Source organism: Mytilus californianus, unplaced genomic scaffold, assembly GCF_021869535.1.
Source record: "Mytilus californianus isolate M0D057914Y unplaced genomic scaffold, xbMytCali1.0.p SCAF_1, whole genome shotgun sequence".
Taxonomy (NCBI): domain Eukaryota; kingdom Metazoa; phylum Mollusca; class Bivalvia; order Mytilida; family Mytilidae; genus Mytilus; species Mytilus californianus.
In genome coordinates this window covers 103,576,093-103,588,269 of record NW_026262581.1, presented here as the reverse complement: position 1 = coordinate 103,588,269, position 12,177 = coordinate 103,576,093, and the positions used below count along the sequence as shown (strand labels likewise).

Sequence of the window (12,177 nt, the reverse complement as noted above, 5' to 3'; positions counted from 1 at the left end):
TAGTTTTTGTGGCTTGGTCTATTTTTCAGATATTATATGCAATAGGTCAATTATATTTGGTGTATGGAACGATTGTAAAGTGTACATGTCTGTCTGGCATGGTTCATCTGACTGTGACTTCATTTTCATAGAACATTGATCATATAAGGTTTATGCGATACTTGTAGTAAAACCTTCATATTACAGAATTTCAACATGAATTTGATTATAATTAAAAAACAGACGAGACATTTCAGTGTGAGCATTATTAAGATAAAGAGATATTAGGGTATCTATCAATCACTTTTTTCTGGCATCTAGTTATTGCAAATATGTTGTACTGCTTCTTTAAGCAAGGAGAGATTACTTTTCTGGAAACAACAGCAGGAACAACTGCAAATTTCTTTGTGTGACGTAATAGAGAAAGTCCAAATAACTGTCCATTCCTGGGAAATAATGGAGCGGAGGCCTGTAGGGCCGATGCCCATTATTTCCCAGGAATGGACAGTTATTTGGACTTTCACTAACTTAAAAATACACCTGAAATATTAAGAACGAATCTTCAGATTATATCATTTTAAAGAATTTTATTTAATTTTGTAATGGTTTTCTTTTCATTTTCCCCAAGAATCTGCAGGCAAAATGTAAGATCAAGCTGACCATCTACTCACTTAACGAAGTATTTATGAACAGTAGAATAATTACTTTAAAAATATCTTGAATAAAGTTCATTCAAATTTGTGTTTAAAGTCATTGGATACGCACTTCTTTCTTGTAGTGTGATTGAAAGGATATTTTTTTGTGTCTTTAAGTGGTATTTCGGGAGAGTAAAAAAAAAACCTAGTATTTATGCATATATGTTAATGGATTATATGTGTTTTTCGTTTGATAAATATTGGATGTAGAATCGTCTGAGAAAAGAGAAATGATACAACTAGAATGAATTTCCAGGTATGTTACACTCTAGTATAGGTTATTTAACTAAAAACGGTGTGCTCAATTTAAACTCATATCGAAAACAACATGTGATTCTATATTTCAAACCGTTTTATTCGTTGAAATAAAATGAAACAAGAAAACAGTATTTCATACACAACACAACATTTTGTCGTTCCCTTTGCTAAATTACAACGAACAAAACTTGTATGCATTTTTTTTTAAATAGCAATACAAGCACACTGAAAGTATGTTTCATTCTTCCCTATTATCAGAAAGGAGGCAAAAAAGTTTTAGAAACAAAAATCCAAATGTTATCCATACCCCTCAAATTTTATTCATAAGTACTATATTTAAATTAAAACAACGAACAATCAAATAAAATACCGAATACACCAATTTGACCATTTCAGTTTCTTGGCCTTTTTATTCTATTAAACCACAATATTATTGTAGAAACAATTCGAGTAATTTTTGTGTTTTTAATTTATATATATATAAAAATGCAACAAATGATTTTTGCTGTGCAAAATCAAAATATTTCAAGGAAATGATATCTTAAACGGTAAAATTAAAATCAAATATTTATGTGAAATATATTTTCTCTTACTTTCATTATTGAATAATGTTAATGTGTTCAGTATTACAATAGAATTCACTGACTCACACACAGTTAACACATTTGATATTTTGTAGATGCACAGAAGAGGAATGGGACTCAATGGAAAATATTCGTGTTTACCCACATGGATACTATCCATGACAAAAACTCAGCCATGATTTGCATCTGAAAACAAATTGTGGATTATATTGTTGAATTTTAGTGAATACAATACTATATTTTACAAGATGGAATTACGACTTGCAAATAAAAGCTGTTTGTTAATAATGAGATATTTAGTGTTCATTGTATTACTACGATCCCAATTTTAAATAAATGGGGAATGTGTCCATGGGACACAGATGATGCCCCCGCTTGCATATCATATAAAGTTATAAAGGGACAAAACTGAAGAACATTAATCAAAGTGCTTGTAAGCACCGAAGGGTAAAGATTGTTTTAATATTTTCAGTGAACATTGCATTGTAGTATAAAGCATTGGTTGTAGTTGATTCCACTACAATTATGGACAAAGGAAGATAACTCCAATCTTAATAAAATGCTTCGCTGAGCGCAGCCTGATACGAACGTGTAACAAAAAATTTGTTCCGGCGTGACATTTGTTCTGCCGGAACAAATTTCATAGGAAATATGTTCCACCAGACTTTATATCACAGAAAATATGTTCCAGCACTGTAAAATTTGTTCCAGAACTAATTTTATGACCCAATGTGAAATAAGTTCCAGAACAAAAATCATAGCTCCATGAATTTTGTTCCAATTAATATTAAGAGTTTTAAAAAGTTAAATAAGTTCCTGTGATATTTGTTTTAAACGAGCGTGTACATATTTCATAGAAATCAATGAATAAGTTCCGCTCAAACCTATTTTCACAGAAAATAAGTACCTTTGCAACAAATTGCAAGCGAAACATTTTCTTGTTACATTTAAATTATAATGCAAGCTGAGTGCTGTACTGAGTGTGCTTGCATGGAATACATTTGCAATTGAAGCCATGACTGTAACTAAAGGATGAAGATAAGAAATAAAAGCAATGTTAATGTATCATAATTTGTATTTATGTTTTATGTGGTATTCCTCCTTGGTTTTTGTTAACTGTCATGGCCCCGTGTTCTAGTCATACATGTACTTAGGTCATAGCACAGTTTCAAAAGAGTGTGTCTTTTGTTTCTACATGTCTTTTGATATAACTGATCAGTCACTTTGTCCTTTTCAAATAAGTACATATGTTCATCTTTAACTATACTTTTTTTTCTGAATGATTGATTTTTCTTATTCTACTCTTTTCTGGCTGAAAAGTGTCATTTTGATATTTTTTACGGAGTATATAATTAAACATTTGCTATACTCTACAGGATGCGAATTGGATGATTTACACTTTTTACTTTTTTTATTATTGATATAATACTTATTTTTATAATGCACTTGAATGATAACTTTAAACTCACTGATGACAAATGCTCAGTATATAAGATAACTTGTTTAACCAGTGGAACGTATTTCACAGACAAGGAACTTATTTCACCAGGTGAGGATTTTTTTTTTGGATTTTTTTGGTGTTTTAACGCCACTTTTAAGCACCGCTTTTGGGCTAATTCGTGGCGGCCAGTTTTTATTGGTGGAGGAAGCCAGAGTGCCCGGAGAAAACCACCGACCTTCGATAGGAAAACTGACAATCCTAGTCAATTAAGATTGGAGTCGAGTGCACCCGCACGAGCGGGGTTCGAACTCACAACCTCAGTGTTGACTGGCTAGTGATTACAGTAGTAACTACTTAGACCACTCGGCCACCGAGGCCCCTCACCAGGTGAGGAACAAATCTCACTAACCCAGAACTTATTTCACTAGATAAGGAACAAATCTCATAAACCCGGTATACTTATTTCACCAAGTAAAGTGTGGAACTTATTTTATAGAGATGGAACAAATTATATAGAAATCATCTGTGAAAAAAGTTCTCCCAGAACATATTTCCTGTGATATTAGTTCCACTGGAACTTTTTCACAGGAACAAATTTTGGCTCACAAACGCAGTGGTCGAACCCTGAACAGTTGGGGCAAATTTGGACACAATATTCAAGCTTGATACTATCTGAATTTGGCTTGTGATCAAATTTTTTACATCATATAGGTTTCTGACACAAAATAAATGTGGTCAAAGATCTTACAAATCTAATGCGTAATACTGTGCAATTGAAGATTTCTTCAAGAAACTTTTCAAAAATTTGAAATTTTGAAAATTTTGAGAAAAAAATATGAAACCTTTTAAAAAAAAATTGGAAACCCCCCCTTCCCCCCAAACTTTTTGAATCCCCCTTTTAGCATTAACCATCAAACTCAATTGCAGTCTTTCCTTTGTAGTATGGAATCTTGTAGTACAATTTTAGAGAGATCCATACACTTAATCACAAGTTACTGTCTGGAAACTAGAAAAATGCTTTTTTTTTAACAGTAAAAGCCCATTTAAATACATCATCAGAGTATTAAAATAGAAAATGACATCATAGTCATGGCTAAAATTAAAAAACCTTCATCAGCAACTTTTAATAGTAATATCTAAAAATAAAATTCCTTCATCAGCATTTAAAAGTAACTTCTAAAAATAAATTGACAGCTAGGACTTTGCAACCATAAAAACCCATTTAAATATATCATAAAAGTATTTAAATAGAAAATGACATCATAATCATGCCTAAAATTAAAACACTTTCATCAGCAACATTAAATAGTAATATCTAAAAATATAATTCCTTCACATACATAATCATGGCTATAATTAAATTACCTTAATTAAACATTTTTAAAATAGTATCTTCTAAAAATAAATTGACAGCTAATCACCTAAAGACAATACATTTCTTTATAAATAATTTACAAGCAGTGCAAGGGAGGTAATTTGACAATATGTGTTTGAATTACCTCCCTTACACTCTTTAAAATTATGTTTTGTACTTAAGCAATTGTCCATTAACCTGGAAACCCTTGTTTTCCCCCTAATTCCTAAACGGTTTGAGCCATAACCCCCCAAAGCAAATTCTTACCATCCCTTTGTGATATAATAACTTGTGGTTTAATTTCAGAGAGATCCATACACCATTTCACAAGTTATTGTCTGGAAACTAGAAAAATGCCTATTTGGGTCCCATTTTGGCCCCTAATTCCTGAACTGTTAGAACCATAACCCCCAAAATCAATCCCAACCTTATGGTAAAATTTCATAGAAATCCATACACTTAAACAAAAGTTATTGTCCCGAAACCAATGTGTCTTTGGACGACAACAACGACGTGATACAAATATACGACCTCAAAATTTTTGCGGTCGTATAAAAATTTCTGTTAACAATTACATCATTGATATTTTTAGAACAGATATTAGATATTAAAGCATTGGTTGTAGTTGATTCAACTACAATTATGGACAAAGGAAGATAACTCCAATTTTAAAAATTTCTTTTTAAATTAATTACATCATTGATATTTTTAATACAGATATTAGATTCCTATTTTTCCTTTTGTAAAGGAGCATAACTCTATAACGGTTAAAGTGACACCACCAAAATTCAAACTTGATCTGTATTTTGTGGCAATAAGCATTGTGTGTAAGTTTAATAACATTTGGTTGAGGCACACTAAAGTTAGAGAACAGAAACAACTAGAGGCTCTCAAGAGCCTGTGTCGCTCACCTGTATTTACTGATGCTTTGGAAATCATGTAAAATAAGGTTAAAATCATAATTAATAGTATTAGATATTAGATATTATAATGATATCTAAGATAATAACAAAAAACTGCAAAATTTTTGTAAAATTACTTACTCAGGGGCAGCAACCCAACAACGGGTTGTAGGATTTGTCTGAAAATTTCAGGGCAGATAAATCTAAATCTGATGAACATTTTTGCTACCTGTCAGATTTGCTCTAAATGCTTTATTTTCAGAGATATAAACCAAAAACTGCATTTTACCCCTATGTTCTATTTTTAACCAAGTCGGCCATGATGGTTGGAAGGCGGGGTCATCAGACAAATTTTTTAAACTAGATACCCTAATAATGATTATGGTCAAGTATGGTTAAATTTGTCTCAGTAGTTTCAGAGAAGAAGATTTTTGTAAAAGATTACAAAAATTTACCAAAAATTGTTAAAAATTGACTATTAAGGGCAATAACTCCTAAAGGGGTCGACTGACAATTTTGGTCATGTTGACTTATTTGTAGATCTTACTTTGCTGAACATTATTGCTGTTTACAGTTTATCTCTATCTATAATAATATTCAAGATAATAACCAAAAACTGCAAAATTTCCTTAAAATTACCAATTCAGGGGCAGCAACCCAACAACAGGTTGTCAGATTTGTCTGAAAATTTCAGGGCAGATAGATCTTGACCTAATAATCAGTTTTACCCTTGTCAGATTTACTCTAAATGCTTTGGTTTCAGAGATATTAGCCAAAATCTACATTTTACCCATATGTTCTATTTTTAGCCATGGCGGCCATCTTAGTTGGTTGGCGGGGTCATCGGACACATTTTTTAAACTAGATACCCTAATGATGATTGTGGCCAAGTTTGGTTTAATTTGGCCCAGTGGTTTCAGAGGAGAAGATTTTTGTAAAAAGCTAAAGACGACGGACGATGCCGCCGACGGACGACAGACGCCAAGTGATGAGAAAAGCTCACTTGGCCCTTCGGGCCAGGTGAGCTAAAAAATTCAGCAATTTTTTCATTTGTAAAGGGGCATAACTCTAGAATGGTAAAAGTGACGCCACCAAAATTCAAACTTGATCTGTGTTTTGTGGTAATAAGCATCGTGTATAAGTTTCATACCATTTGGTTGAGGCAAACTAAAGTTAGAGAACGGAAACCAATTTTGGGACATACAGACGTACAAACAGACAGACAAGGGTAAAACTTAATGCCCCCTCCGCTACGACGGGGGCATAAAAAATCCAGTATCAGTCGTTTTAGTAAGATTTCATCTTCATTCAATACCGCGTTCGACCTCTAGAATTATTCCCATAGGTGAAAACTTTTTAAGAAAGTGCCCATGGAAATATCCAAAGGGCAAAACGTCCGGATGAATGAAGAAGACAATAGAAAATAACTCTCCATTCACGAATAATAATGGAGAGTTTGAACAAAAGATTTACAACACAGGTGTATTTTAATTGTTTGTAAGTGTTGGTCTCCACCTATTGCAGTTCATTCAAAATTATGACCAAATTGCAATTAGTAACTTAAAATCAGTTTAACTGGTCAGATATTTTAACCAACTGCCGTAAAAGAACCAGTCATGTCATTAAAGTGCTAAGTGATAAAATAAAGCAATCCTATAAAACTTCAACTTCATTTCATGGCTACAATGAAACTATTGCCTAGAATTGGCAATTAGTTAAAATTTTGTCCAGTTGAACAGTTTGATTTAACAAATTGCAATTTGGTTAGAATTTTGAATGAACTGCCATTGTTGGAGAGAAACATTTTCAATCAATTTACTGTAATGTTTTCACATTTTTTTAGCTATATTAAACTCTTGTATAGAGTAAGTGTATTATTCAATACATGTATAGGCATCATGAAATATTTGAAGTTAGACTTAAGTACGGTACCTATCAAACAATCAAATTTAATACCTTGAATAAAGGAGTGGGATTTATATTGCAAACACTTTGTATCTGTTCTTCCCTCTGACCAACAAATATTTCTTTACAGTTTTAACAGGATCTATTCAACAGATCAACTTCATAGCAGATTGACTGTGATGAGTTGTTGCCTATGAGCACCTTGCAGATCTGTCGGTATGGCCACTGGATTTTTCAATATGGTGAATGAAAACAATTGATTTGGTCACACTTATTCTCTGGAACTACTGAACAGAATGGCTTCATATTTGGTCAGCAGGTTGGCAATTATGATTCGTAACAAGTGAACACTTTATGGATCTGTCAGACACCTACTTCCTGTTTTCTGATGCTTTGAATTTTTCAATATATTTATGCAGTTTTCTCAGGTACTACATTGTACATAATGGCTTCATATTTGGTCTGCAGCTCAACAGTGACAAGTTGTAATGTGAGAGTCCTTTTTCATATAGGATACAAACTTCCTGTTTTCTGATTCTTGGGAGTAGGGGTATGCTTAGCAATACAATGTGTGCAACTTCTTGTTTAAATATTTTTTCTGTGCCAGTTTACAGATATCATTTGACCTTGTTCTGAGTTCACCATGTTAAAAGAATTATTTGTAAAGTTGTTACAATTTTTAGCTCACCTGGCCTAAAAGGCCAAGTGAGCTTTTCTCATCATTTGGCGTCCGTCATCGTCCGATGTCGTTAACTTTTACAAAAATCTTCTCCTCTGAAACTACTGGACCAAATTTAACCAAACTTGGCCACAATCATCATTGGGGTATCTATTTTAATAAATAGGGAATGTGTCTATGGGACACAGATGATGCCCCTGCTTTCATATCATATAAAGTTATAAAGGGACATAACTGAAGAACGGTAAAAGTTAAGCTACCCAAAATAGTACTTGATCTGAGTTTTGTGGTAATAAGTATTGTGTATAAGTTTCATAAAATTTGGTTGAGGCAAACTTTAGTTAGAGAACGGAAACGAAAAATTCTGCAAATTTTTCCATTTGTAAAGGGGCATAACTCTAAACCGGTTAAAGTGACACCACCAAAATTCAAACTTGATCTGTGTTTTGTGGTAATAAGCATTGTGTATAAGTTTCATAACATTTGGTTGAGGCTAACTTAAGTTAGAGAACGGAAACGAAAAATTCAGCAATTTTTCCATTTGTAAAGGGGCATAACTCTAGAACAGTTAAAGTGACACCACCAAAATTCGAACTTGCTCTGTATTTTGTGGTAATAAGCATTGTGTATAAGTTTGATAACATTTGGTAGAGGCAAACTAAAGTTAAAGAACGGAAACGATTAATTCAGCAATTTTTTCATTTGTAAAGGGCATAACTCTAGAACGGTTAAAGTGACGCCACCAAAATTCAAACTTGATCTGTGTTTTGTGATAATAAGCATTGTGTATAAGTTTCATAACATTTCGTTGAGGCAAACTAAAGTTAGAGAACGGAAACCATCTTTTGAACGTACGTACGTACGTACGTACGTACAGACAAGGGTAAAACTTAATGTCCCCTCCGCTACGGTGGGAGCATAAAAATTTGTCCGATGTCCAATGAGGGTAAAATTGTTAATCTGGTCAAGATCTATCTGCCCTGAAATTTCCAGACAAATCAGACAACCCATTGTTGGATTGCTGCCCATGAATTGGTAATTTTAAGGAAATTTTGCAGTTTTTGGTTTTATTTTCTTCAATATTATTATAGATAGAGATAAACTGTAAACAGCGATAATGTACAGCAAAGTAAGATCTACAAATAAGTCAACATGACCAAAATGGTCAATTGACCCCTTAAGGAGTTATTGCCCTTTATAGTTATTTTTTAACAATTTTTATAATCTGTTACAAAAATCTTCTCCTTTGAAACTAGCTGGATACGCCCGCAGAGGTCCAACCCTGAACAGTTAGGGCAAAAATGGACTCAATATTCAAGCTTGACACAGGTCTGAATTTGGACTGTATTAAATATTTGACATATTATAGGTTTCTGAATAAATGTAATCAAAGAACTTGAAATTGGTTATATGAATTGAGTTTATATTCAATTAAAGAATTCTTGCTGTTGTGCAATACACTGTGCTGTTGCGCAATACTTAGTAAATCTGTTGTCAAGACTATAAACAAATAAAGTTCAATTAATTCTCAATGTCATATTAGAAATTTATGAAAATGTAAAGGGAGCTTACATCAATAGATATAAACAATTCACCAAAGTTTCATGAGAATTGCTGACAGCATTTTTGAGTTATTGTCCGAAAACTGGAAAATCCCCCTTTTTTTAATGAATAAAACCCCATAACTCGGAAACATAATATCTAATATTTATAAAAAACGAAAGGGAGCTCACATCAATAGATATAAACAATTCACCAAAGTTTTATGCAAATTAGTTAAAGCGTTTTTGAGTAAATGTCTGACATGATGACGACGGACGGACAGACGGACGGACGGACAGACGGACAACGGTATACCATAATATGTCCCGTAAACAGACGTATAAAAATTCAAACAGCAAATATGATCAGCATGACAATATCTTCAAATAAGTAAATATTGACTATAAAGGGCAATAACTCCCAAAGGGGTCAATTGACCATATTGGTCATGTCGACTTATTCGTAGATCTTACATTGCTGAACATTATTGCTGTTTACAGTTTATCTCTATCTATAATAATATTAAAGATAATAACCAAAAACTGCAAAATTTCCTTAAAATTACCAATTCAGGGGCAGCAACCCAACAACAGATTTGCTCTAAATGCTTTGGTTTCAGAGATTTAAGCCAAAATCTACATTTTAGGATCTATTTTTAGCCATGGCAGCCATCTTGATTGGCAGACAGGATCATCAGACAAAGTTTTTAAACTAGATACCCCAATGATGATTGTGGCCAAGTTTGGTTAAATTTGGCCCAGTAGTTTCAGAGGAGAAGATTTTTGTAAAAGTTAATGACGACGATGGACAACAACGACGGACGCCAAGTGATGAGAAAAGCTCACTTGGCCTTTTAGGCCAGTTGAGCTAAAAAGGGTAAAGTTTGTCATTTAATCGCAATAACGCCTATACTGCTGATCATTTTGGCTACTCCTATAAAGTCAACTGACAGCTTTGATTTAAATGGACAGTAGGTAGATCTCAACATTCTTAACAAAATTGTGCCTGTCAGATTTTCTCTTTTTAGCGGTTTTCAAGATAATAGACAAAACTTGCATTTTATCCATGTCAGTCATGTTGGTTGGCAGGTAGGGTCATCAGAAACATTTTTTAAACTAGATATCCAATGGTTATTGTGGCCAAGTTTGGTTCCAATTAATACACATATTCTTTATAGCGTGAACTTTTAAAGTTTTATGCCAAGTTACAATTTTGGCCCTGATTTCATGAATACCTGAACATGGAAATTTGATAGTACTAGTGGGGCATAATGTCCTATGGACATATATTCTTATTTAAGGTAAATAAGGTCCAAAACACATACATCAATTTGAAGTAAATAAACAGTGAGAAAGAGGTAATACCCATTATTTAGAAAGAAATGAATCCTTTCTGCAGGATCAGTCGGTCTTTGTCATGAAAGTTAACCTGTCCCATTGAATTAATACAATTAATACAATAGCTTATGTTCTCTGTGGAGTTTATTCAGTGGGAACTTTAAACTACTTCTTTAAAAGCTAATCATACATTGATTAATATTGATGTTATTTCATTACGGTAAAGCAGACAGGTCATAAGAAACACGACTCAATTAAAATAATGATTCTTTATCAGTAACAGAAATAAATAACATATATAGTGTCTTATATTATCTTCTTTTTGGTGCTTTTTCTAATCCATTAATGTATTTCCTTGGAACTTTGTATTTATCTGAAAATAAAAAGTATACAAAAACAATGAATAACCAAGCTCTTTGAATCATGAATGTGTTCTGATGTTTTTCATAATTTACCATTTAATATTGTGTTGAAAGGTTTAAATAAACAATTCTACTATTACCAATATTTTACCCTAGATTATGTTCATTTTATGTGAAGTGTTTGAAAAAACATAAGACATATGTTGAACATCTAACTTATATGTCACTCTATTTGTCTGTTCTGTCTCACTTCAACATAATAAAGGCAAGAGTATTTAAACAAATATTATCACACAATTGGCTGCATCAACATATTTTTTTTTAAAGCTAAACAGATTCCTAAAATTTTAAAAGATTCTCAAAATGTTTTACAGAAGAGACAGAACATGTTTATCTTGATACTTTTCCGTTACATCAATCAATTCTTTTAGATTTGACAAGGTTGTTTTCACTGTCTGGTTAACACCAATAGATCTTATCGCTATTTAGGAATCTGAGACACTTGACCAGAGAATTTGCGTCACTTGCATTAGATGTCATACAACAATCACATTTCTTTTGTAGTGTCAGACATTTACTCTTATTATACCTTACATTTATTATAAACAATTCTATTCGGTAACATGTTATCACACGACATGGAATAATTCAATTAATTTTCACTTAATTGCAAGGAAGGACAAATAACCCTAAAAATTTACACCAGCGGTGAATAACCCTATTATTTACCGGTGAATAATCTTTTGAGTTTCTTAATTTGTACACGAGTTATCTCCATGAAAATGATGCAGAGACATAAGTAAACAAAATGGCAACGTTCACATTACAGGAAGCCCATTGAGTGACGAGGAAACATGGCTTTGGAAATGCATCTAGTGATGAGGATATCTCTTATAAACGGTCCTTTTCAGGGCCATCAATATTTTACAAAAAGATTCTACCTTTGTTGTACATACCGGAAATTCTAAGGCACACATTTATTTCCGAACGTTAACTCGTGTGTTTCGATACAGTAAGGTAAGTGCTTTTTCAATGGTTCATAAGGCCCTTCCACTGTTAGTTCAGTATAATAAAACAATTGTGGCTCCTTAGAAGCAATGAATATCCAAAATTGTCAACCCTAAAAAATTATTTCACTT

The 12,177-nt window shown here is 32.8% G+C and overlaps 1 protein-coding gene across 1 annotated transcript in view; it reads right to left on the bottom strand.

Moving 5' to 3' along the window:
• Positions 1-10,930: 10,930 nt before the first annotated feature.
• LOC127728502 (eukaryotic translation initiation factor 2D-like) overlaps positions 10,931-12,177 on the bottom strand; it is a 32,891-nt gene continuing 31,644 nt past the window's right edge. Inside the window, exon 14 of the mRNA XM_052235891.1 lies at positions 10,931-11,049. Within this exon, the coding sequence (XP_052091851.1) occupies positions 10,988-11,049 (62 nt within the window). The 3' untranslated portion in view covers positions 10,931-10,987. The remainder of the gene's footprint in view (positions 11,050-12,177) is intronic.